Source organism: Cyclopterus lumpus, chromosome 7, assembly GCF_009769545.1.
Source record: "Cyclopterus lumpus isolate fCycLum1 chromosome 7, fCycLum1.pri, whole genome shotgun sequence".
Classification (NCBI taxonomy): Eukaryota; Metazoa; Chordata; class Actinopteri; order Perciformes; family Cyclopteridae; genus Cyclopterus; species Cyclopterus lumpus.
Genome location: NC_046972.1, coordinates 22,118,790 through 22,144,173, shown reverse-complemented (window position 1 = coordinate 22,144,173; position 25,384 = coordinate 22,118,790). Strand labels below are relative to the sequence as shown.

At 49.3% G+C, this 25,384-nt stretch overlaps 3 protein-coding genes across 3 annotated transcripts in view; 1 reads left to right on the top strand and 2 right to left on the bottom strand.

Moving 5' to 3' along the window:
• Nucleotides 1–16,554, top strand: part of plxnd1 (plexin D1) — a 57,362-nt gene extending 40,808 nt beyond the window's left edge. The window contains exons 20-36 of the mRNA XM_034537867.1: nt 1,541–1,655; nt 2,258–2,365; nt 3,973–4,085; nt 5,022–5,126; nt 6,047–6,180; nt 7,137–7,335; nt 7,452–7,598; nt 7,711–7,867; nt 8,284–8,387; nt 9,631–9,694; nt 11,032–11,066; nt 11,686–11,790; nt 11,975–12,138; nt 12,245–12,392; nt 14,642–14,782; nt 14,898–14,972; nt 15,691–16,554. Coding sequence (XP_034393758.1) covers nt 1,541–1,655; nt 2,258–2,365; nt 3,973–4,085; nt 5,022–5,126; nt 6,047–6,180; nt 7,137–7,335; nt 7,452–7,598; nt 7,711–7,867; nt 8,284–8,387; nt 9,631–9,694; nt 11,032–11,066; nt 11,686–11,790; nt 11,975–12,138; nt 12,245–12,392; nt 14,642–14,782; nt 14,898–14,972; nt 15,691–15,807 — 2,031 coding nt within the window. The 3' untranslated portion in view covers nt 15,808–16,554. The remainder of the gene's footprint in view (nt 1–1,540; nt 1,656–2,257; nt 2,366–3,972; nt 4,086–5,021; nt 5,127–6,046; nt 6,181–7,136; nt 7,336–7,451; nt 7,599–7,710; nt 7,868–8,283; nt 8,388–9,630; nt 9,695–11,031; nt 11,067–11,685; nt 11,791–11,974; nt 12,139–12,244; nt 12,393–14,641; nt 14,783–14,897; nt 14,973–15,690) is intronic.
• A 626-nt stretch (nt 16,555–17,180) lies between these two features.
• Nucleotides 17,181–21,061, bottom strand: LOC117733983 (rhodopsin-like). Its single transcript, XM_034537988.1, has 5 exons — nt 20,608–21,061; nt 20,337–20,505; nt 19,979–20,144; nt 18,413–18,652; nt 17,181–17,642 (listed from the first exon to the last, which is right to left on the bottom strand). Exons 1-5 carry the CDS (start codon nt 20,966–20,968, stop codon nt 17,511–17,513), a joined length of 1,068 nt encoding a protein of 355 aa, XP_034393879.1. The 5' UTR covers nt 20,969–21,061; the 3' UTR covers nt 17,181–17,510.
• Nucleotides 21,062–21,207: 146 nt separating this feature from the next.
• Nucleotides 21,208–25,384, bottom strand: part of ift122 (intraflagellar transport 122 homolog (Chlamydomonas)) — a 20,722-nt gene continuing 16,545 nt past the window's right edge. The window contains exons 23-29 of the mRNA XM_034537879.1: nt 24,440–24,540; nt 23,584–23,749; nt 23,382–23,499; nt 23,165–23,293; nt 22,486–22,562; nt 22,208–22,372; nt 21,208–22,090 (exon numbers count right to left, since the gene is read on the bottom strand). Of these exons, the coding sequence (XP_034393770.1) occupies nt 22,004–22,090; nt 22,208–22,372; nt 22,486–22,562; nt 23,165–23,293; nt 23,382–23,499; nt 23,584–23,749; nt 24,440–24,540 (843 nt within the window). The 3' untranslated portion in view covers nt 21,208–22,003. The remainder of the gene's footprint in view (nt 22,091–22,207; nt 22,373–22,485; nt 22,563–23,164; nt 23,294–23,381; nt 23,500–23,583; nt 23,750–24,439; nt 24,541–25,384) is intronic.

The following is a 25,384-nucleotide window of genomic DNA, read 5'->3' as shown; positions in this document are numbered from 1 at the left end:
CCACTTGCCCCCCCTTATATCCTTATCATCTCCCATCGCACGGCTGCAGGTCTGCTCACGGCCTTCAGACTCGGATGACCATCTCACTCCTCGCCCGTCCGTCCCCAATTAACGTCCCTAATCGAAGACGTGGTCGAGCACTCCGCGGTCCTGATGAAAACCAGGCACTCTCTTTCCTCTGCCCACGTTCCCCATCTGTTGTTGTCCATAAGAGAGCTTTATTAAGGGGGGGGGGGGGAGCATTCATCTATATTTAAATAGGAGCCAGACTGTGAGTGGTTTGCCTAAATAGCTCCGAAACATATGTCACTCCATCTCTTTCTGGATTTTTTTTTTGACACAGAAATAGAAAAAGAAAAGCTCTCTCTCTCTCTCTGCTCGTCTACCTGTGGCTCTCTCTCTCTCTCTCTCTCGTCCTCGTCCTCGTCCTCGCCCCCCCCCCCCCCTCTCAGGATGCCTGAAGAATAAACACCAGCAATTAGTCAAGACATAAACGGGAGGGGGCGAGGGGGTCAAATGAGATGCCATAACACGATCGGGTGGGCTGGCCGCACGCGAGCGGCGAGGGTGATTAGTGTGCACATTTGGGGGGGGGGGGGGGGGGGGGGGGGGGGGGGGGAGGGGAGGGGGGGGGATAAACAACGGACACTTTTTTCCCGCGGTGTCGGCACATTTGCTTAAACGCACAGCTTATTGCCATTTGTGTTTCTTCGCTCTCTGAAATGGAGCTGAGCTGCAGAAGTGGACGTGGGGAAGGAGTGTTTTTGTAAACGGGAACATGGAACAATGGCATTTACCCCCCCGCCATCCCCCCCCCACCCCCGCCCTCCATTACACCAGGCCTGCTGCAGTGTCTGGAAGAAGGCCTCCTCTCTCGCTGGTGAATAAATGCCTGGACCAGAAAGAGAAAGATGGAATGAGAAAAGCACACCAGTTAAGCAGTCCCCCCCCCCCCCCCCCCCCCCCCCCCCCCCCCCCCCCCCCCCCCCCCCCCCCCCCCCAAAAAAGGGAGAGCAGCCTATGAGGGATTTGGTCTGGGGATTGGAGGCTTTTTTATCTGAGGCTCTTTTTTTTTTTTTTATAAAGTATGTTCGTATTGGGGAAGGATGTGAGGAGGGACCACAGAGGACTGCTGACTAATCAGAAAGCAGGACTGAAAGTCCTATTCTTGTCACATCTGGTGTTGCTCTGAACCGGGTGACGGCTCTCTGCAGCGAGAGAGAGGCCATTTTATATCAAAAAACCTTGCAGGGTGTCATTTATTTCAGCGCACAGGTACGAGAGCTGCCCGTGTTGTACACAGCATGTATTTTTAACAAAGAAAATACTTAATGCACATATTCTCTGCTCATTTCTGTCCGTCTTGTCGTCTTAAAAACCAATTTGCTTTATCAGCTGATAGTTATGAGGTACGGTATGGCCATAGCAGATGTGCAAGATGTACATACAACGCTGAGTTTATTAAGAAAGCACTCCACGGAGACAACCGAGGTCTTCAACGGCAGCAGATCCACTCAGTCCGTCTTCTTTCTCCTTCCAGGTCCAAGTGGGGAACTTTCGCCGCACCATCGCCAAAGTGCAGCTGGGCGGCAGCGAGCTGGCCATCGTGGTGTCCATCGTGGTGTGCTGCGTGCTGCTGCTGCTGTGCACTGTGGGTAGGTTGTGTACACAAGCTGGTGTGTGTGTGTGTGTGTGTGTGTGTGTGTGCGCGCCTGCGGTCGCGATGGATGCTCCAGATGTGGACCAGATAAAAGGGAAATTCCCCGGGGTCACAGTTTCCCCGCACTTGCTTCATCCCCTCACTCGAAGCACAAAGACCCCACTGTTGCACCTCGCTGTGTGTGTGTGTGTGTGTGTGTGTGTGTGTGTGTGCGCGTGTGTGTGCGTGCTGTATTCTTCATACGACCGAGGCAGGTGCACGGGGTGAATATTGGTGCTATGGTGGATTTTCACACGTTGCTGTTTGCTGTGTTGTCAGACGTTCGCAGAGCTCTCATGTGTGAGATTTCTTTACGTGTGACATAACGTGCACCGATTTTATTTACACGTTCGCGCAAACAAGAACATTTTTATTGACGCGTTCTCGCCGTCGGGTACATTCGTGCACATATATTTTCACAGGCACACGCGAGATGATATTTATAAAAAACACACGGCGCAAAAAATGTTTTAAGGGACATTTTTTTTAGGTCCTCTGGGTGGAAAACGGAGGGCCGCATTCAAACTATTGAATGTACGTATTTTCTTTTTTTTTCAGCTCTCGTAATCTACTGCACGAAGAGCCGACGGGCGGAGCGCTACTGGCAGAAAACTCTTCTCCAAATGGAGGAGATGGAGTCCCAGATCAGAGACGAGATCCGTAAAGGTGTGTTTGCACAAGGAACACACACACACACACGCACACACACACACACTACACTGTTCTACAAGCTCTGCCGTCAGAGTTGTTTAGGCCTGAAATGATGTTTTGTTTCGATTGACATGAAAAAAGAGCTTGTGGGAAGACAAACATATTGACCACATATATTTGTGTGTGTGTGTGTGTGTGTGTGCGCACGCGTGCGTGTGCATGCAAAATGGGTTTTTGTTTGAGATTGTTTCTCGTCTGATGTGGGAGGGAGATACAACAGTTGACAGATTTGTGCCGAGTGAGCGTGACTCATAAAACACGGCGTCTGATAAATGATCAGTCGCACACACACACACACACGCACACACACACACACACACACACACACACACACACACACACACACACACACACACACACACACACACACACACACTCAGTGGCCACGTCTGCCCAGTGGAAACGAGGCCGTGTGTGTTTCGATGGCATTAGAGTAAAGCCGCGCGAAGGCCACGCCGCGTCCGAACAACCAGATTTATTGCGTAGAGACGGGGTGGGGTGGGGGTGGGGGTGGGGGGGTCGGATAGAGAAAGAGAAATGGAGGGAGAGGAAGCGATAGGAGCGTGAGTCAGGGTTGCGAGTCCGAGGGAGAAAGCATGAGCGTGGGATGAGGAGGAGGAGGAGCGGAGGGGAGGTTATTTATTCAGAGGACGCGGATGGATGCCGTGGCTGAGTTCAGGGTGAGTGTGCAGAAAGCGAGGGATAGTTCCACTTAGACGGAAAGACGCTGATGAAGAGGAGGGAGTGAAGGAAGATGTCGGGGGGGAATTGACATATTCCAGGTTACAGGAACGGGGGAGGGTCCTCTGGTATTTTTTGGGAGATTTTGCATTCGTCGTGGGAGGGGAGGGGGGGGGGGGGTCTATTCAGGAGCGGATGGTGTGAACTCAATGGTGGTTTTCGAGGATAAATAACCCGGGTCTAGTATTCCCTTCTTTCTACTCGAGCGCAGTCTGGGAGGAAAGTGGCATTGTAACCCAAATACGTCTCTCATCCTTCCTGACAGGAAGAGCTTTTTTTTATTATTTTATTTTATTATTTTTTTTTATCCCACAAAAGGGATCTCCGCCGGCGGGGGGGGGGGGGGGCCATTTCGAGGCGAACATGATCCTCTCGGAGAACTGCGCTCTCTTCAATAAAAAGTGGCTTCGGTATTAGCAGAAGCGCGTTTCCAGTCCGTGTCTGGACACGCTGATACTGTTTCCCGTGTAAAACCTCAGCCTGCACACATGGTTTGGATGAGGGGCGGATTTGGGCCGCTCTGATTTGCCGTGCGGTAAATATTTGCCTTGCATGCCGGGGCCTAGAGACTGGCAGAGACAGAGAAAAGGGGGGAGGAGGGAGGAGGGAGGAGGGGGGGGGGGGGGGGGGAGGTTGTTAGAAGATCAGAGCTGTGTTTTGGTACATTTAGAGTTTTAAGTAGAACATGACATTTGATTTGGTAAATTGCACGATTACTGCGTATTATCTCAAATCTCTTCCACCGGGAAAAAAAAAAAAAAAAGCGTCCAGATTCTTCCCACAGGTTCTCCATCTTTTGCGTTTCCTTTTCCCTTTTTCAGGCTTCGCGGAGCTGCAGACGGACATGACCGACCTGACCAAGGAGCTGAATCGCAGTCAGGGCATCCCCTTCCTGGAGTACAAGCAGTTCGTCACGCGCACCTTCTTCCCCAAGGTGAGCGAGCCTCTCTGTGTATACCCCCCCCCCACCCCCCCTAATAATATCTCCTACACATATATTATATCCCGCCGCTTGTAATACGCGGGATAAAAAATTCACCTTGAAATTTTTAAACATGCGGCGTGTAGCTCAGCGCCCTGCAGGAGAGCTAATGTGTTCTCCATAGGTAACAAGACCTGAAGACCGCGGGCCTATCTGTCAGTGGGTGTTCTTTCCACTAACACACACACACACACACACACACACACACACACACACATACAGCTCGGCGGGCTTCGCCTTCCGACCACAGGCATGGGCCTTCAAGGAGACATAACAATGGCGGGCCCCCGAGACAAGGAAACTTTCCCCCCTTGATTTCTCCAAACACACTCCTCACACACCCACACGCTGTTTCATAAGTACACACACACACTGTTTCATAAGTACACACACACACACACACACACACAGCAGCAGCTTGTTACAGAAGACTCTTGAAAACCTGCGTAGAGGGAAACATAAATTCAAGTGGTCGATGTGTTGGACACAGACTCCGACACAGTGAGGATACAAAGCCAACTGTAGCTGTCCTGAAATGACAGATTTTTCATTATTATTATTATTATTTTTATTTTTTTTAAAGGTTGGCTCCGGGTCAGTCTAGTCACGAAACACATTAAAAAGCTCACGAAGTTCCGTGTCACGGGTGTTATGTTCCTTTTCGTGGTTCGGTCCGGGGGTCCCCCGTTCCGGGCCTCCTCGTGAACCCTTTGGGTCCGAGATTTACCACAGAAGTCTCAAGGCCATCTCACTTTAGTTTTTTTGTGTGTGTGTGTGTGTGTGTGTGTGTGTGTGTGTGTGTGGGGGGGGGGGGTTTACGACTGTAGCCGACCTCGGTATTACATTTTTTAAATTTTTTTCCTGTGAATATGCTGATGTGTGTTTCAGATGTGTTCCGATTACGAGAAGAGTCTGGTCCAGCCCGCCTACGAGAACGACGGCCTGGGCCCCCGGGTGCTGCCGGAGACCCACCCGCTGCTGCAGGACTGGAAGGTGAAGGGTTAACGCCTTCGATCCGCCTCCTTTTCCTCTTCACTCCTCCTGCTTCTCAACTGGGTCACACTGAAGCTCGTTGGGGGGGGGGGTGGGGGGGGGGTCACACAGTGGGGCTCGTTGATGAGGGGGAAAGAAAGAAATATTGGCGTGCTTGTTATAATGTGTGTGTGTGTGTGTGAACTCATTCAGTGAGCTTGTCAAGCAACACACTGCCCACTAAGTTGATAGCAGGTGGTTGACACACTTCCTTCCCACTGGCTCTCGATCAACCCAACAGTATGCTTTTCATCGAAATCCATTTCTAATGTGTGTGTGTGTTGTTGTTTTTTTAAATGGAGGGGCGGATGGGAGTGAAGGCTATAAAGAGGGAGTGTGTGTGGGAGAGAGGGGAGCGTGCATGTTTCACAAAAACCTCCCGTGTGTGTGCTGGTTTTGGGTTGGCAGCCGGGGGGGGGGAGGAGGGGGCTGTCGTGGGCCGATGATGAAGTGCCTCGGATCCACATCGTCTTCTCCAGGAAGTGTTTTCCAGGTCACAGCGAATAAATCTCCCGGGCGGGTTATTTATCTTAATGGACGCCCCTGTTCTCCTTCTGTCATGACGGCGGCGCCGCGCCATACGGCTGCGGGTCCAGAGGGAAAGGCTTCATCTCGCACCCGCAGATAGGGCCGCGCTCATTAAGTCGAGTCGGCGCATTTCTAGAGGCAATCGCCGGCGAGATGTAGCGATACCAGAGAGGGAGGAGGTGTCTGAAGATGCTGGAGGAAAGAGGGGGGGGGGGGGGGGGGGGGGGGGGGTAGAAGGACGAGGTGTTCACTAGATGGGTCACTCGAGACGGGAGCTTGGTGGAGTAGATTAGGCGCAGCAGGTGCGTGATGCTTTTTTTTTTTAACCGTTTCATCTCCCTTCTGACCTCCAGGTCACCAACGACACCACGAAGCCCAACGTGGAGGAGGGCATCACGATGTTCTCCACGCTCCTCAACAACAAGCACTTCCTGGTCACGTTCGTGCACGCCCTGGAGCAGCAGAAGGACTTCGCGGTGCGAGATAGGTGAATGAGAAGAAACGAAAAGGTCGTTTTTAAATCGGCCAAACGCACAGATTTGTATTTCTTTATTTATTTTCTCGATTACTCGGATCTATAAAGTGTCCCAAAAGAGGACGTCCTCGATGTTTCAACATGTTAACAATATTTGAAACACATTTTAATACAGATGCACAAACAACAGATTCATTATCACTTAAACAGCCAAAGTGATAATTAGATATATTTTTTTCTAGTATAATATATATATCCCATAAAAATGTAATAAAAGCTCATAAAGAAAATATATATATATATATATAATTTCATAAAATTATATATATATATATATCTTCATAAACTTTTATAGCAATGTTTTATAGTAAACCATAAAATATAATACCAGTCAGAGTATAGTATGCGATACAAATTGTTATAGTATGCCAATGTAATGAAAATGTGTCATAGTATAATTAAATGTAATAAGTCATAATATATTCATTAGCTATATATTCATTAGCTTGTACACAGGAGCATCTCCACTGCGTCGTCATTCATCAGGTTCTTCTGGTCCATGATGTCCGTAAACCAGCGAGTCATTGTGGAGAAGAAAAAAAATTCCAGAAGCTCCCAAAAAAAAACCCACCACCACATCCAGATCCCGGCACAGTGTCAGCACTTGACTGATGCCCCCCTCCCCCACCCCCCCTCTCCCTCCTGGATTAAAGGGGCTTTGTTAGGGAAATCCCCTGCACCTCTGGACTCACTCACCCAGACACTCCCTGCATTAGATCACTCCTTTATTTGGGCTGTGCAGTCACAGGTGCTGTGTGGGGAAGAAGAGATGAGTCCTTGTTGTTGTTGTTGTTATCATTAACCCTCCGCTCACCACGAGCAATGACGGGGCACGTCTTGTTTTTTTTCGCTCATCTGTCTCCTGTCCCCGCTAATCTTTTTTTTTTTTTTTTTGCCTCGCCTCTCAGATGCAGCCTCGCGTCTCTGCTCACCATCGCCCTCCATGGTAAGCTGGAGTACTACACCAGCATCATGAAGGACCTGCTGGTGGACCTGATCGACGCCTCGGCCTCCAAGAACCCCAAACTGATGCTGCGGCGCACCGAGTCCGTCGTGGAGAAGATGCTCACCAACTGGATGTCCATCTGCATGTACAGCTACCTCAAGGTGACGCTCGTGGCGAGGGGGGGGGGGGGGGGTCAAGTTGTGAGGAAGGCTTCACGGAAAAAGAGAATTCCAGCGTCTCTGTGTTTGACTCTCTCTCTCTCTCTCTCTCTCTCCAGGAAACGGTGGGCGAGCCTTTCTTCCTGCTGCTGTGTGCAATCAAGCAGCAGATCAACAAAGGCTCCATCGACGCCATCACAGGGAAGGCCCGCTACACCCTCAACGAGGAGTGGCTGCTCCGCGAGAACATCGAGGCCAAGCCACAGGTCCGCTCTCTCTCGCGCGCGCTCTTCTGAGCTTCCGCGTTCTTTTCTTTCTTCCTTCCTTTCTTTTCAATAAAGTTTTCTAACGCTTCGGCTCTCGTTGTTGCTTCCGCAGAACATCAACGTGTCCTTCCAGGGCTGCGGCATGGACTCGCTGCCCGTCAGGGTCATGAACACAGACACCGTCTGCCAGGTGAAGGAGAAGATCCTGGAGGCCTTTTATAAAAACCTGCCGTTCTCCCAGTGGCCCCGAGCGGAGGACGTAGACCTGGGTGAGAAGCACATCTTCCTCTGATTATCGCCCCCCATGCCTTTTTTTTTTTCCCCTCTCTCCCCCGCCGAGATATAGTAATCTCCCTTTTGCAAAAAGGTCAATTCTTCTCATGAAGCTCAACTAACCCGAGGCTGCAATATAATAAATGACAGAATGCACCGAGGAGAGTGTACAGTCATAATCACAAAGAGTTATTGCTTTCAGAAAAAAAAGGAAAAAAAAAAGCCTGTGCGGAGCCCGCAGAGCTGATTTGATTAATGGAGCATGAATATTTCCACAGGTCGCGAGCACGGAGAGTCCAGAGCACGGCTGCCCGATGTCTCGCATTTTCTTCTCCAAATTTAGGATGAAATTGTCTAATATCCCCCCCCCCCCCCCCCTCGCCCTTCCCCCCTCCTCCTCCTTTCTCTGCAGAGTGGTTTGACTTGGGCAGCAACAGTAAGCTTCTGCAGGACCTGGATAACTCCTCAGTGATGGAAGATGGCAGAAAGAAACTCAACACTGTCTTCCATTACCAGGTGTGTGTTATATATATATAAATGTGTGTGTGTGTGTGTGTCATGGTGTGCCTGTACATCCCTGATATTGTAACAGCAACAGCGGGGTAGTTGGAAGGTGAGAACTCTTTTGTAAATGGTGTCACTGGGTGTCCGCGGGTGGGAGGACGGGTCCGCGTGGCCGGACACGGCTGTCTTTGTGTGTCTTTGTGTGTGTTTGTGTGTGTCTTTGTGTGTCTGTGTGTGTCTCTGTGTTTGTGTGATGATTCTCTTCATGTGCGGGGTCATTTTCTGCTGCACAGCTGCTGCATTTATACGATTGTTATGCAGACATGCAGCATATTTATGACAGCCATTAGTCACGTTTTACAACCAAAACAAACAATAGTTGATGGTTGTAATGTGTAATAAACCTTTAACGAGTACACAATTGGTTACTTGTTAATTAACAGCACTGTGTACATACATGATTTATGTTTATTTCAACATCATAGTTTTGTGTCTACTGTGTTTGTTTGTTTTTTTTTCACAAAAAAAGACAAATTATTATTATTACATATTAAAAAAATTTACTTTAACACTCCTAATAATAATAATAATAATGTGAATACTTACACATTCATAATTCCATATAAATACACTGACGCACGTGGTATTTATTAATTGGTTAACTTAACCACGATGCATCAAATTAGTTACTATTATTATAACATTTGCACAAAAAAAAAAGAATTAATAATTGATTAAAATGCTTTTACAACAAATATTTTTATAAATATAACCTTGTTTAGGCTCACATCATTTATTTATAAAGAATATTAACCAAGCAACCAAGTAAAACGAAGACAACCCGTAAGAAAGCCTCCGCGTGTTTGTTTGTTTGTCTACGTCTACGTAAACAGTTGCTTGGTGACCCCTCGACCTTTGACCCTTTACCTGTGCCCGCTAAGTGCTCTGTTTGGTTTAGTGCCGAGCCGTCGAGCTGCAGCGTGTACCGACAGTCTGGGTTCACTGGCCAGGCTGTTCAATCCATTTCACCACAGGTTGACTTTAATGAGCGCGGCCAGGCTGCCGCGGACCGGCCAGCACTCCGCGAGACTGACACACACACACACACACACACACGCGCGCGCGCGCACAAACATACGCACCTCTCAACACTGCACTCCCCTTGAGGGCACGCTTAATGATGCTGTTCTGGTGCACCCCTGCTGCCCCTTGACCCCGTGCCCTCTGTCATCTCTTGTCCTCCCTCCCTTCACAGGTCCCAGAGGGTGCATCGCTGGCCATGAGCATGAAAGACAAGAGAGACAACACCCTGGGGAGAGGTACGTCACCCGCAAACACGGCCACGCCCCGTCGCTTCGTCGCACACTCGGATGAATACGCGCAGTCACGGGAACACGAGAACACTCGTGTAAACACGCATGAAACCACACACCCTCCCAACCCCCCCTGGAACGTTCGCACCCAATAAATCACGACGCCCCTGCTTTGCATCGGAGTTATGCTCCCTCTTCACGCGGAGCTCTGTTTCTCCCTTATAGATGTATTCCATTAGCAAAATGTCAGCTTCGTGGGGGGGGGGAGGGGGGAGAAGAAATGCGACGAAAGCGAGGCCCGTAGTTGCAGCCTCGACCCGCGGAATATAACGACCCTCTCGCTCTGCCCGTTGACGGATGAGTTTACATGCAGCTTTTTTTTAATGGGCTGGTGCGCTCTGGTTCGTCTTGGGGGTCCACCTTACGCAATCAGTACCAGACCAGAGCTCAGCTCTGCTCTCGGGGCTCCGTCCATCAAAACCCCCTCGCCTCCATTCATACCGGGCCAAAAATAGGCTTATGTGGAGCAAACCTGGCTCGGGCTTCAAAGTGTCAAGGGGGGGGGGGGGGGGGGGGGGGGGGGGTTGTGAGCCTGTCGCGCTCCCTGGCTACTATAAAACACTGTCCTGCCCGCCTGTGATCAGCGGTGCGGGGTCTGGACCGATGTCCTCCTCGCCGCTGCAGGAGCATCTGTGACTGTAATGAGGACACACACTCACCACGCCGTGGTGTGTTTTGTGTGTGTGTGTGTGTGTGTATGTGTGTGCGCGTGTGTGTGTGTGTGCCCGTCTCTGTTTGTGGCTGCGCACAATAATTGACTTTAAAAATGTTTGTGTGTTTGGACGCGTGTTTTGGTTATTCATACGTTTGCACACACACACACACACACACACACACACAAACACACGCCGGGGTGTTTTTTTTTAGATCTATATATAAACCGGGCGAAGGTTTAATGCTCTTTTCCCAGCGCCGGCCGAGCATTACCATCTCATTACACCGGCTCCAGGACCAATCACAGGCTCCGCGTGTCTGTCTCCACTAATCTCTCTCTCCTTTCACTCGTAATCTTTCTCTTTTCATTCTCTCAGACGGCTCCCCTCCCTCACCCCGGCCCTCAGTCCACCTTAATCACTTTCTCCTCTCGCGTGTACTCTATCTCCTCTGCCTCTCCTGTCAATCTCACCTCCTTTGGGGTTTTTTTCTGTCACACTCCTCCGTGCTCCCTCATCCTGTCTCCTCTCGTTCTCTCAGGTCTCCACCCTGCTGATTGCACATTGTTTCATGCTGTGTATATATATATATATATATATATATATATATGTGTGTTTCTCTCCTCTTAGTTAAAGATCTGGACACGGAGAAGTACGTACACTTGGTGAGTATCTCCTCATTGGTAATCATAATGTTTCTAAAAGTGCGCTGCGGGTTTATTAGCAGAGCTGGAGCAGCGTTACGACGGAGAGAATAAGAATGGGGGGGGGTGGGGGGGTTAAACGAGAAGCTGCTGAGAGGACATGACAGCCCTAATGCTGCTTAAGCTCTTTTATAAACGTCGGCCGAGATACGGAGGGTCCTTTTTGACTTTTAGAATAATGAGTTTCTCCGGAACGCAATTTGCCGGGTGAATAGTTGGTTTAAGAGGACACTTCTGCGGGTCTCCTTTTTGACACAAGTGGGTGGGTTTTTGAAGGCTTCTTTCTTCTTCCTCCCCCCCCCCCCCTCCCCTATTTAGACCATGTGTGAGCATGTCGGAGAGACATGATACACCGCAACCAGAGAGAAAAGAAAAACATTTCCCAATTCCGTATATTATCCGGCGCTTCTAAACACCCCCGTGTGGTTCCTGGATCATGTGTCTAATGAAAGAACCAGAACAATCCCCTTTGACAGGCCGAGACAGTAGAGCATTCATCGAAGGCGGGGTGGGGGGTGTGTGGGTGTTTTAAGACTTCAACTCGTGTGCCGTATGTTGACCTCTTTGACCTTTTTTCCAGGTCCTACATCACGATGACCTCTCGGAGAACAAGAGGTCACACAGGCCGAGCCACCGCAAGAAGGTCTTGCCTGAGATCTATCTGACGCGCCTGCTCTCCACCAAGGTGAGCCACAGCTCGATGTCCAAGTCATCGTGTTTCTTTTTTCTTATTTTTTATGACCCCCCCCCCCCCCCCCCCCCCCCCCCCCCCCCCCCCCCCCCCCCCCCCCCCCCCCCCCATATTAGCCTCAGGAGCCATATTTTCTGCATATGCATGAGCCGCTTTCCTTCTTCCCGTTCCTCCACAGGGAACTCTTCAGAAGTTCTTGGATGACCTCTTTCAAGCCATCCTCAGCATCCCTCCGGATCGCCCCCCTCTGGCCATCAAATACTTCTTTGACTTCCTGGAGGAGCAGGCTAACAAACGGGGCATCACGGACCCGGACACCCTGCACATCTGGAAAACCAACAGGTCTGAAACCCTCTCTCCAGATTTTTTTTTTAAAAAGTTTTTCGGTTCGCCCCATTCGCTGGTGAAGAGCGAGGCGTTGAATGGTTTTCCTTGTGTCTCGGTGCAGTTTGCCGCTGCGCTTCTGGGTGAACATCCTGAAGAATCCTCAATTTGTGTTCGACATCGAAAAGACGGACCACATGGACGCCTGTCTGTCCGTCATCGCCCAGGCCTTCATCGACGCCTGCTCCGTGTCCGACCTGCAGCTGGGGAAGGTGAGATTATCTATTAATATACATCTCTCTCCCTGTACGCTTCTGTCTGTCTGGGGAACTCGATTCAAACTGGACATTTGTGCCAAATTTGAAGAAATGGGGCTGGAAGAAAATGTACAACAAAAAAAAACCATCAGTATGAGGACACCAGACCATGAAAATACAAGCTGAAAAGAATATAGTTCATAGTTTTATAGTGTGTGAGAGTATATTCCTTTCCAAAAAGTAACCGTATGTCATAATTATAATAGTTTTGTAGTGTCATAGTGCGTCATAACATATATAGTAGGTGTCATTAAATTGTCATAAAAAGCCACATAACATTGTATGCATGTCATAGTTTAGAATGTCATTAAATAGATCAAATATAACATCGTTAAAATAAGTAAATGCCATATACAGACATGCAGCGTATTTATGACATGTTGTCCCTTTCACCTCCGGCAGTATCTTTGCCTCTTGTCTCTCTGTGAGTTTGACCACGCACACACACACACACACACACACACACACACACACACACACACACACCACTTCCCGAGTCCCTCTGTGAACCCCTATCCCTAAAACCTTCAGACTGTCATCTCCATCTACCTCTCCTCATGTTATTTCAGCCGAGTTGGCTGATCCAAGGTCATGAGCACCAGGGATCTCTTTTTCTGTGTGTGTGTGTGTGTGTGTGTGTGTGTGCTCAGGCGTGCATCTGTCTGTCGCGCTGTGTGTGTGTGTGTGTGTGTGTGCCTGCTTGTCAACGTCCTCACCGCTCACAAATCCGTCTCCTCCCTCAGACGGCGTGACCCTGAGCACGCTCTGCTTCCTGTCTCTCTCTTTCTCTCTCTCTCCGACCGGCTTCCTCCCCGGAGGGAGCCGAGGACTCATCGAGCGATGAGCTCCTCCGTTCGCCGAGATTTGTAAACTTCACTTCGGTGCCGAAGAGCACGGCGAATATTCACAGGTCCGTACCTACGGAGGCGAAGACGTGCACGAAGAAGCACCTCCTCGTCATGTCGCCAGGTGCAAGGACCCCCCCTCCCTTCCTTCACACCCCCCCCCCCCCGTCAGGTCCTGTAGGTCAAGGAGACTGGCATGACACACATTTTCCTCGAGTGTCAACAGTGTGTGTGTGTGTGTGTGTGTGTGTGTGTGTGTCTGTGTGTGTCTGTGTGAGAGTGATGGCCTGGGGACAGGGCAGTGAAGGGTACGGGGTCTGGATTAGCAGCAGGAGTGCAGCATGGTGAGAGAGAGAGAGAGAGTGGAGTGGGAAGCGAAGCTCGCCGTTGCCACGGAAACCCCTCTCTATCTGGCGCGATGCAGGCGCAGAGGGCCATGGGGTCACAGGAGGGTGTGTGTGTGGGGGGGGGGGGGGGTACTGGGCAGATGGGCGAGCCGCAGGAAGTGACCTCGTGCACAGGAAGAGAGAGAGAGAGAGAGAGAGAGAGAGGCTCCCCCCCCCCCCCCCTCCCCCCTCACTGCACACGAAAACGACCACAAACACAAGCAAACAAGCGCGCACGCCAACATCAGGTGACACAAATGCCTCGTGACACGGGGGGGGGAGGGGAGGGGGGGGGTGTATTAAGGTGTGCCGTAAGCACATTCGCTGGGCGCTGAAAGCCTCGAAGCCGGCCGTCTCTCTCTTTCTCCCTGTCCTACTTTTCTCTTCCGTCTTTTTTTTTTTTTTTTTTAATATCGCCGCCACAAAAAAAAACAAACAAAAAAAAACACACAACCTCTCAGCAGCGCTCCGCTTCTTCCTGCTTGAATAAGCACCAGTGCCTCGAAGTGACTGGAGAGAGAGAGAGAGAGAGAGAGAGAGGATTGTCTGGACTGGAACGCTCCTCCTCGAGTGAATTGTGTCTCCCTGTTGTGCGAAGAAGAAGAAAAAAAAAGAAACCCGTCTCACTCTTTCTCGCTTTAGGACGGTTTTCAGACGGGTGAACTCACGACGTCCAGTTTAACCTCGTCACCGCCGACCGCACGACGACGCGGCAAAAGACCACGCTGCTAAATTATGAATTGACCTGCAGGAGAGAGTTTGCTTTTAGCTTTTCCAGCAGGACATGACATTTATTTATTTTTGTACATGTGTTCATGAAGGAGGAGGAGGAGGAGGAGGAGGAGGGAGGGGAGGAGGGGGGGGAATGGGGGGCATTTAATCCAGAGCCACACTGACCCACTAAAAATGCATGCGGCAAAAAAAAAAAAAAAGTTTTAAAAGATGAAAACTGTGTTGTTGTTTTTATTTTCAGGACTCCCCGACCAACAAGCTGCTGTACGCCAAGGAGATCCCCGAGTACAAGAAGAGAGTGCAGTGCTACTACCAGCAGATCCAGGAGATGGCACCTCTCAGCGAGCAGGAGATGAACGCTCACCTGGCGGAGGAGTCCAGAGTGAGTCACAAACAACAACAACAACAACAACAATAAAAAAAATTTAAAAAAAGACTGCACACACACACACACATTCTCTTATGGAATCTTAACGCGAGTCTCGTTTGTGCTGCAGAAATACCGGAATGAATTCAACACCAACCTGGCCTTGACGGAGATCTACAAATACGCCAAGAGATACAGAAGCCAGGTGAGGGAAAGAGACTCTGGACGCGTTACTTCTTGTCCTTTTTCACCGATGCCAGATTCAGATTAGATGCGCCCCCCCTCCCCTCCTTTTCCCCGATGTATTGAGTTTCATAGACGGGGGTGTACAAAGGTGTCCGACACCTCCAGCGCACGTACACCTTTCCCTTTTTAAAAGAAAACGACGTGCTCGTTATCCATCACATCGCCCCCTCATGTGCTTCACGGCGGTTAAGTTGTTGCTTCACGTCTCCTGTTTCTCCTGGAACCAGCCCCCCCCCCCCCCCCCCCCCCCCCCTCCCCCCTCACCCCTCACCCTCCCATGCTTCCCTCACTGGTGACTGTGCCTTAACTGCACCCTCCATGACGATGCCGCTTGGCTGCTCTCCTCCTGGGTGAGAGGAGGGGGGGGCGGCTCTGTGTGAATGGCGCCCTGATTGCCCATTCTCTCGCTCTCGCCTCGTAGCGCCCGTGAATCCCACCGACACCGTGACAACTACTGGGCAAGAAAAACAGAGCAGATGTGGGTTTTGTGAAGTATGTGAAGAGCGACCGGCTTTTGTGGCGCGGAGAGGAGGCTGAAGCTGCTTCCCTTGTTCCTCCGTCGTTCCTCCTCGCTCAACTTTTAGGGCTGATTTCCTGGCGCGATGCATGAATGCTCTGAAAGAACCGTGTCTCTCTCTCTCTCTCTCTCTCCCCCCCCCACCCCTCCCACCCCACAGGTGGTGATCGCTCTGGAGGCCAACCCCACCGCACGTCGCACTCAGCTGCACCACAAGTTCGAGCAGGTCATCGCCCTCGTGGAGGACAACATCTACGAGTGCTGCAGCGAGGCCTAAAGCCCGTCCCCCCGTCCCCCCCCCCCGTCCTCCCCCGTCCCACTGACGACGACGGCGGCGGCCGGCGGACGCCTTTTTTTTTCTCTCCTACGTCGTTACCTGGGGAACGCCGGCCCGCCGAGGAGCAAGCCTTCATTTTTTTGTTTTGTTTTTCCAAACAGACTATTCGACGCGTGGAAAGTGGCAAAGGAACCTTTTAAACCTGCCGGTCGAGCGCATTTTGCGAGGTGTTTTTTTTAATTTTTTTTATTTCTTTCAGATCTTTTTCTCCATGACACATAACTCCAGTCTGAAGGTGTAGGGGAGGCTTATTCTGGATGTCTTTACAGTTACCGGGGGAACCCTCGCGGTAAGCCCTGGTGGCGATCTTAACGCACTGAACCCTTTTTTTTTCCTTCTTTTTTTCTCCTCAAGGGAATGAGCCAATGATGCACTGTACTGTATTATAATGTCCATAGCAATATTTATAGATGTGTTTAAAAAAAAACAACAAAAACAAACAAGTGGCCTGTTCATCAGGACGAGTGAGAAGGACCGCGATGGACTCGTCCCGCCTCCTGAAAGCCCCGCGAATGTTCTCAGGTGCGACTCGGACAATACGACCCGACGGAGGAGAGGAATATAAATGACGAAAGTCTTATCAAAAATCAGATGTGATGTAGTTCACTGGGAAGAGCTGCATCAGTATAGAAGTGTCAGATCAGTGTGTAAACGAATGAATTTATTGTTGACCGATTTAAAAAAAAGAGGGAAATTTACATTTTACGAGAAGAAGAAACAACAACAACAACAACGTGAGCTCAATATAAAGGAGAGACTGTTATTCGTGATGCCAAATGATTTTGTCAAAGAGTTTGTGAAATAAATTACAGTATTTAGGATTTTAAAACGCGTCTGATGATGACAATAATGTTTTTTTTCTTTTAAGTAAACTGTCAAAAAGCGCTCGATTTTCTAAACATTACGATCTGGACCGGCACATCTGGAACGTCTCAAGGAGAGCCTTGTTAAAAAAAAAAAAAAGATCTTGGGAAGTAACGCAGACATTCAGCTTGGTTTTTATTTGCAGGACAACTTTACCCCGTTACACAATAATCTAAATTAATACCCCAATATCTCATTAATACAGGCATTTTTATTTGTTTATTTAACATCAATTCAAACACAAACCTTTCAAAACGTGCACGCAGGCTCTCCGCCCTGCAAGAGGTCTCTGTTCAGGTCCATCTGTTTACACTCATGTCTCAAGTCAATGCACACTAACAACCCCCATAAAGACCAGAGGACCCCCCCCCACCCCACCACCACATGCCTTAAACACACATCGGATATATATATATATATATATATATATATATATATATATATATATATCTCTAAAGAGATTCAGGACTAAGTGATCACAGAAAATGATTGTTTAAAGCGCATTTTTGGGGACGCGTATAGCAGCGATTACTCAAACAGGAGTGGATGTGATGACATCGTGTGTGTGTGTGTGTGTGTGTGTGTATTTGGGGAGCGTGGACGACGCCCCCCTCCCCTCGTTACCGGGGGTTACGCTCCAGCTGAACACTTTCCATGATTTTAATGCATTGGAGAAAGAAAAAAAAAACAACACACGGGCCGGCTCTTGAGTGTGTGTGTATATGTATATGTATATGTAGGCGAGGTGGGCGAGTGACAGATGGGGAAGGAGAGCGGGGTCAAGCGGGGGCCACCTGGCTGATGGAGACCGCCGAAGTCTGAGTTTTGGAGGTGGAAGCGGTGGCGCCGCCCTCCTCCTCGGCGAAGGGATTCCTTCCACAGCAAACCGTGGTGGCCATGCAGTTTCTGAACTGGAGACGAGAAGAATCACAGATACGCCTTCACTCATTGATCATAGTTTAATATAATTAAATCACTTTTAAAGCTGCAGGGCAATGACAATTAAGTTACATTTTTGTAAAATGAAGTACTTTATTTTAAGATACTTTTTTTTTTTTTACAAAAGTCATATTACAGCATGTCCCAAAGAGTCATTAAAATTCCTTTTTCAGAATATCACCAAAAGGATTCATAGTATATATCGTGTCGTTTGAAATCGTCACATTTATATGAATTCTTGAGTTATGGCCTAAAAAAAAAAAAAAAGGATTTTGTGAGGTCACGGTGACATTTGACCCCCAAATTCTAGTCTAGTTCATCCTTAAGTGCAAATGGATGTTTGTATTACGAAATGTGTCCGAGGCATTCCTGAGGCATGAGAGGGCCGTGAGGTCACGGCGACCTTGACCTTTGACCGCCGAAATCTAAATGGACTCTTTTTTGGACGTTCAGGCTAAATTTGAATAAAGATTCGCTCACTGCCGTTTCCCCGACATCTCCATGATAATGTGACAGATGTGAGGTTAGCAGGGACCTTGACCTTTGACCTCCACAATCTAATCAGTTCATTCTCGGGTGCAGTTTGTGCCAAATTTGAAGAAAAATCCTTGACAACCGTCTTTAACAAGAACAGACCACCTCGAAAAAACATCGTATAATACGTCATAAAAAAAAAAAAAGTAGGCCATTAAAATGTAAAAACAATTTTTACGCTAGAAAACAACCAAAGGGGGATGTTCACCTGTCGGTTCAGCAGGATGTAGATGACCGGGTTGTACAGAGCAGAACTCTTGGCGAAGAAGGCCGGCGCCGTCATGAACACCGGTCCGAACTCGGCTCCTTGATTGGCGAAGATGTACCAGGCCACGGTGGCGTAGGGCACCCAGCACACCAGGAAGGAGATCACCATGACGATCACCATGCGCGTCACCTCTCTCTCCGCCCTCTGGGTGCTTTCAGACTCCTGCTGCAGGGCCGCCGCCTGAGAGCAAGACATTAACTTATTAAAGTTATTAACTTATAATAAAAAAAAAAAAGAATAATTGGCGAGCACATCGCCGCCATGGAAACGCACAGTATGAGACGGACGGCTCTTTTAAATCAACACTTGAAAACAGTTAAATCCACAGTAAGTTATTCATGTCCTCAGACGGTTTGTTTACATCTGTAATTTTTATTTTATGTTTTCAAACACAGCGGTAAAACAAACAGCTTATTTTTCACGGATAAGTCTCCAATTACTTATGCAAATATGTATATCTGTAATTAAAAATGTTATAATAGAAGAAAAAAAGGCTGGCGCTTCATCAGATTTGAACCCGCAATGTTTTTTTTCTGGCCACATGGGGGCAGCAGAAACAACATAAGTCATATTACCGCCTTTAAAACAGTGGCGTATTTACAGATCCAGCTGTTACGGATTAATATTGTTATTTCTTTTGGAGTCGTGTTTCTGGCCACCCGGGGAATGCAAGTTCAATACTCACTCACTTTTAGCTCTGTTTGTTGCTCTCATGTGTTAGCGCTGCATTCTTGATACATGGGAGCAGCAAACAATGCTAAATGTGTGTGAAACGTGCTATACATATCTTTAAAGTCAAGGGGAGCTACACATTGTACACTGTAGGTTCATCACTTTGAACGACCTAATATGTTCATGTTCAGGGTTATACTTGTATTTTGAGTTTCTACCAGAAGAAGTTTACACTATTACTATTTTACACGTCCCATATTCACCTCGTATACCTGTTTTCGCCCCTCTTGTCTGAAACGCTTCTCTTTAAAAAAGGGATAGCGGTCTGATTTGGCGCCATCTAGTGGTCATGTTGCAGATTGCAACCAACTGAAACTTCTGCCGAGCGTGGCGAGAAATATGAAAACACACGAGTGTTGGGTTTGTCGATGCTATAAAAGGTTGTGTCCCCCTTTTCAATTTCGTCGACACGTTGTCATTTATTTGTTAGTCTTTAAAAAAAAAAATACTAATTTGCTTTAATAATAATAATTTTCTTTTTTATATTCATGACTAATACATTATCGATGTTCTACTATTATTAATGAGGGCGAGAGGCAGACTGCCTTTCAGCTGGAGCACCCAGGTATAAGCTGCCATGTTGGCAGGGATCTGCCCCCCTGAAATGTCCTTGAGCCTCTAAATCCCTCACATCTCCAGAGACTCCTGTGATGCTGCTAACCTCTCTGTGGAGGGGAGAGAGGTAAGATATATATAAATAATAAAGATGTTCTCCTCAAGGATGAACAAAGCCATCACATCCTTATTAATAACGTTGCGGCGTTTCCGTCTTACCGCTCGCACAGTGCAGAGGAGGCGACCGTAGCAGAAGAAAATGATGAAGAGGGGGATTGAGAAGTGGAGGACGAACATATAGATGACGAACGAGGTGTTGCCGATCTCGGGCTTGGGAGTGTAGTAGTCGATCCCGCAGGAACACTGCATGCCCTCCGGGATGTACCTGCATCCGCACGTAATGACAAACGGGGGAAAAAAAGGATTTCCATCAACGCCATCACACGCGCGCGAGGCTGCATTTGATACGAGACGCGTGTCAGCGAAAAAGGGCAATCCGATGTGCTTTAAAACGTGAACATTATATTTTTTAAAAAGCCCTTAGAGCACAGTCTAGAGACACTCAAACATACGGTACCGGGACCATCCGAGCAGAGGGGGGACGGCGCACGTCAGGGCCATGACCCACGTGAACACCAGCCCCGCCATGGCGTGTTTCTCCCCGAAGCGGAAGCTGCTCATCGGCTTGCAGACCACGACGTAGCGCTCCACGGCCAAAACCACCAGAGACCAGAGACCGATCTCTCCTGAGGCGTGGAATATAAAGAAGAAAAGCATTCGCTCGATGCACAGACACAGTATTTGAGATAAAAAATTTAAAAAAGGGACATTCTTAAAAGGTCTCTTACCTCCCATGGTGGCGAAGAACCCCTCGACGTTGCAGCCGACGACCCCCAAGATGAAGTACCCGTGCAGGGCCGTGTAGAGGGTGACCGTGAAGCCCCCGACGACCATGAGGAGGTCGGCCACCGCCAGGTTGAGCAGGACGAAGTTCAGCGGGTTCCTCAGCTTCTTGTGCTTGACCGTGACGTAGAGGGTGAGGAAGTTGACGGGGAAGGCGGAGGCGATGAGGAACAGCATGTACGCGGCCAGGAGGGAGTACTTCCAGGGCTCGGCCAGGTAGTACTGCGCGTGCTCGTACGGGCTGCGCACCAACCCCGTCTTGTTCGACATGGGGACGTAAAAGTCGGGTCCCTCCGTGCCGTTCATGGCTGCAAAAAAAAAAAAGAGGAGGCAGCCGGAGGGACGGATCTCTGGGAAGTAAGATGTGCTCTGGAGCCCCCTGAAGTGATGCAGCACCTTTTAACAGGCCGGTCGGATTAGGGAGCGAAGTGTTAGCAGAGATGGAATTAAGACACAGACACGCGCACACACACACACACACACACACACACACACACACACACACACACGACAGGAGAAAACTCCAGGAATAGCTATGATGTCGAGCATGTTTCTTTTCCAAGGTGAGAGGTCGCAGCCGCGGCTACCCAAACCCCGTCATTACCCGCCGTGCACGTCGATGCGTCGTCAAGGACGATAGCAAGAAGCGAACGCAACCTTTTTCTTTTCCTTCCCCCCCGAGTGGACAAATAACAAATGAAATTTCTTATTTGCATCCGTTAAAAGCCTAATCCGTAACCGCTGCATAATGCAGAGCTCAACTCACAGACTCAAGAGTAATCAGAGTCAGTGGGGCGAGCTGCTCGTGGAATGCACTCTCACACACCAGCTCCTTTGTCACACACACACACACACACACTAATATTACTCTCTCTTTGGGACATCATTACGAAAAAAGCCACCGTCATTAAAAAGTAACAAAATATTTTTATTGAAAAGTTATTTTTTTCTTTCCCTTTAACGATATAAAAACATACAGAACAGCTTCAGTTCGCGGGACACGTTTGTTTGCGCCTCGTCTTTCTTTTTAAATAAAATAGAGCTTTCGTGGTCATTTTCCTTTACACTGTACACGCCCGTGTTGATGTAATCATCAGCGACGGATCCAAGGTAATCTGATCCTAATAACCCAATCGGGTTGATGGTGCACTTTTCTTACGCTCGCACTAATGACGCTGGAAGGACAGAGGGGCGGGGCTTAAGAGGGGGGAGCTCGAAGGAACGTTCACATTCACCCGGAAGATGAACGGATGTCTTTGTGTCAAAAATATCTAACGCAAAAGATAGAAAGAGGGCTAAAAAGGTCAGCATTGAAAACGTTCTTCCGTGGTTTTAAGGAGGTCAGTTCTGTTCGTCGATGGGTCGGCGACAATAAGGACAGCAGTTGTGCTGAAGCACCAGGAGCTCATAGTCCTCGCTGTGAAACATCTACGAGGAAATACAGAGACGACGGGGGATCAGAGCGGCCCAGAATGCACAGGTCTCAATGAAAACAGTGTGTGTGTGTGTGCGTGTGTGTGTGTGTGTGTGTCTGGAATGCTGTACCTTGAAGCAGGTGGGGCACATGGTGATGCTCACGTCGGGCAGCAGGGAGCGGAAGTACTCCCATTTGAGCGGCCTGGGCCAGCGCTTGATCAGGACGTCCCTCCTGCTCATGGAGCGCAGCGCCGAGCGACTCACCTTGACGGGGACGAAGGTGGAGCCCCCCTGCTGTTTTGGACACACACACACACACACACACACACACACACACATACATTACGGACCCCTGTCCTTTTACCCTCCCCCAGCTGGTTTTTCGCCCACATTAAAATCCGCCTTACCTGGAAGCTCATTTTGGCCGTGAACGGGTCTTCCTCTGCGTCGGCCGAGCCCTCTTCCACCCTCAAGGCCTGCAGCTCTGATCGGGTGTTAAGAACATTTCAACATCACGCTTTTTATTTGGGGGGGGGGGGGGGAGAGACACACAACGTTCAGAGACTATTCTAAAAAAAAATTATGTAAATGTAAATAATAATATAAATGTAAATAATTTAAAAAATGTCGATCAGTCGCGCCTGTCGGTCAAATCGTGGCTCTGGAGGACCCCGGTGCCCTTGAGTGTCTGTCGGCTAATGCAGGTTAATCCCCCCCCCCCTTGCACTAGGGCTGTGGCTACGGCTCTTGGAGGGTTAGTGTCATTAAGATGAGACAGGAGAGCCTCGCTAACCCTATTAGCTCAAGAGCCGAGATGACTTAGCCTCCGACAGCTTTAACCCCACACCGGCACGGAATCGAGGCCAACGCAGACTAAACAGCTTCTTAAGAGCTGTCACAAGGCGGAGGCGGGTCACGTGCCTCACTTCCAAGATATGTGCGCGAGGGCAGGGATGCACGCCTCTCAGGGCCGACAGGGGGCGGTGAGAGTGAATAATTCATACGGAAAAAACGCATGTGCATCATCTGTTAGCCGCGTACGAACACACACACACACACACACACACACAGTGAGACAAAGGATACCGCCGTTGTCCGTTTCCTGCCAGCGAGCGTCCCTTTGATCCGCGTGAGGCACTTCCAAGTCAATCAGGGCGACGGCCTCCTCGTCACTTATGCCCTCCTCCAGGTAGAACTGCACCAGAGGCAGCACCTCTGCACACACACACACACACACACACACACACGGTTACTAAAGGGAGCCCCCACCTGGCAGGATAAGCGTGCTCCGGGTGCCACCGACCGTACGACGAGGCCGAGTAGATGAAAGGCTGCCTGCAGTTGATGCACACGCTGCCCTGGTTGTTGAGCAGCGGGTTGTTGGTGGAGCAGCGGTAGCACATCATGCCCTCGATCAGGTCCTGCAAACAACACGGAAGTTTAAAAAAAAAAGAAATGCCATATATACCGTGAGCCCCACACTCTTTTTTTTAATAAAAACACACCTCGCTGTCGTGAAACGGTTTGGAGCGAATGCTGAGGCCGCCCAGCTCGATGGACTCCTGGAAGCGAGAGGGAACGTGCAGCTCCTGGAGCTTCTCGTAGGAGTACCGGGCGAGTTTATACGCGCCCAGTCTTCGACTCTGCTTGGCCAACGCATACAAGGTGTTACTGATAATTTTTAAAAAAAGGGTGAAGGATAGTTGTTTTGTTTTTTTGTGCATTTATAAATAGACATAACTCATTTTTACAACTTAATGAGGAGAACAAGAGCCTCGCTGAGCCGACAACATTAGCCAAATGCCTTGGAAGTGATACCTAGCTGTGTGTGTGTGTGCGTAGGTGTGTGTGTGTGTGTGCGTGTGATGCTTATATTCCTGTGTCCGAGCTGAGGGAGTCGTTGCTTGTTTGTATTTACATGGAGACGGGTGGTTCAGAGGGCCGCCGTGAGAGCGCTCAATGAGCTGCAGCTGCAGCCGCTCCACGCTGGCCCTCCTCCATCACCGAAAACCTAACACCGCTCCTCTCCTCTCAGAGACTCTCCAGCTCCGCCCACACACACACACACACACACACACACGCAGGCTATAAATCTAACTTTAAGGGTTTTTGGAACACCTCGTTTCGGGCCGCAGACGATCCCAGCTGCTCGGCCCCATTTTCCTCCTCGAAAAGGCCGGGATCACACTCGGCCTCAACTGTGTGTGTTTGTATGTGTGTATTATTTTTAAATTAAAGCGCACCCCCCCCACACACACACACACACACATTATCATCACCGTCTCTGTCTCGGTTTCAGATTGCCCCCCCACACTCCTTTCTAAAAAAAAAAAGGACTACTTTTCTCAAATGGAAGGATACACTTTAGAAATGCCTGGCGGTATGTCCTTGGTGAGGTTGTTCAGAAGGAACCTGCAGATGTTGAAGAGCGTCTCTGGCATGTGGGAACTGAAGGGCTCATCCTGGAGAGAAAGAAAAAGGAAAGGATTGAAATATGAGTCTCTACTAAAAAATGTGGGCGGTTTAAAGTTTCTCACAACAGAAACTATTCGGCTATTTACACGTTAATTTAGCGATGGCTAGCGGGCCCCGAAAGTCTTTACCCGGAAAGATTTTGCAGAAGCAGTAATATGAGTCGTAAGCAGGTCTAGGGGTGAGTGAATAGATCACATTTAATCCAGGAGATTGGGACTCGAGTCCCGTGAGAAGCTTATTTTTACACCGAGTTGGCTCGGTTGGGTTTAAGAAAAAATATATATACACACACACACACACACAAGTAGTCGGCTACATACACACATTAAGTATCTAACGGTGCGAATAGCACCTGGCTGCTTATCGTGCCCGGGTGTAAAAAAAAAAAAAAAAAAAAAAAGGGGGTGAAGATGAATTTGAAAGAGCAATCGCGAGCAGCACAAATCGTTAGCGCCAGAGTTAAGGTGAGATTTGGAGGTTTCCTGCTCTGGTCTGGATCACAGCGGTGCCCCTTTGTGCAGGGGTGTGACCGAAGCCCAGCGGAGAGCTGAAACAACAAACCGAGGACACTGACACAGGCCAGGTCCCCCCCCCCCCCCCCCCCCCTTCCCCCTCCACGCTGAGTGCTCATAACCAGAGATGGCTTGTTTGTAAGTGGGTTCGGGGGCTGGTGGCTCGCGAGGGGGGACCCGCTGGTGAAGTGGTCATCACGATCCATCAGGCAGCTGATTACCACGGCGATAAGGATGTGTGTGTGTGTGTGTGTGTGTGTGTGTGTGTGGGTGTGGGGGGGGGGGGGGGGTCAGGAAGTGGGCACAGAGCTAATCGTCA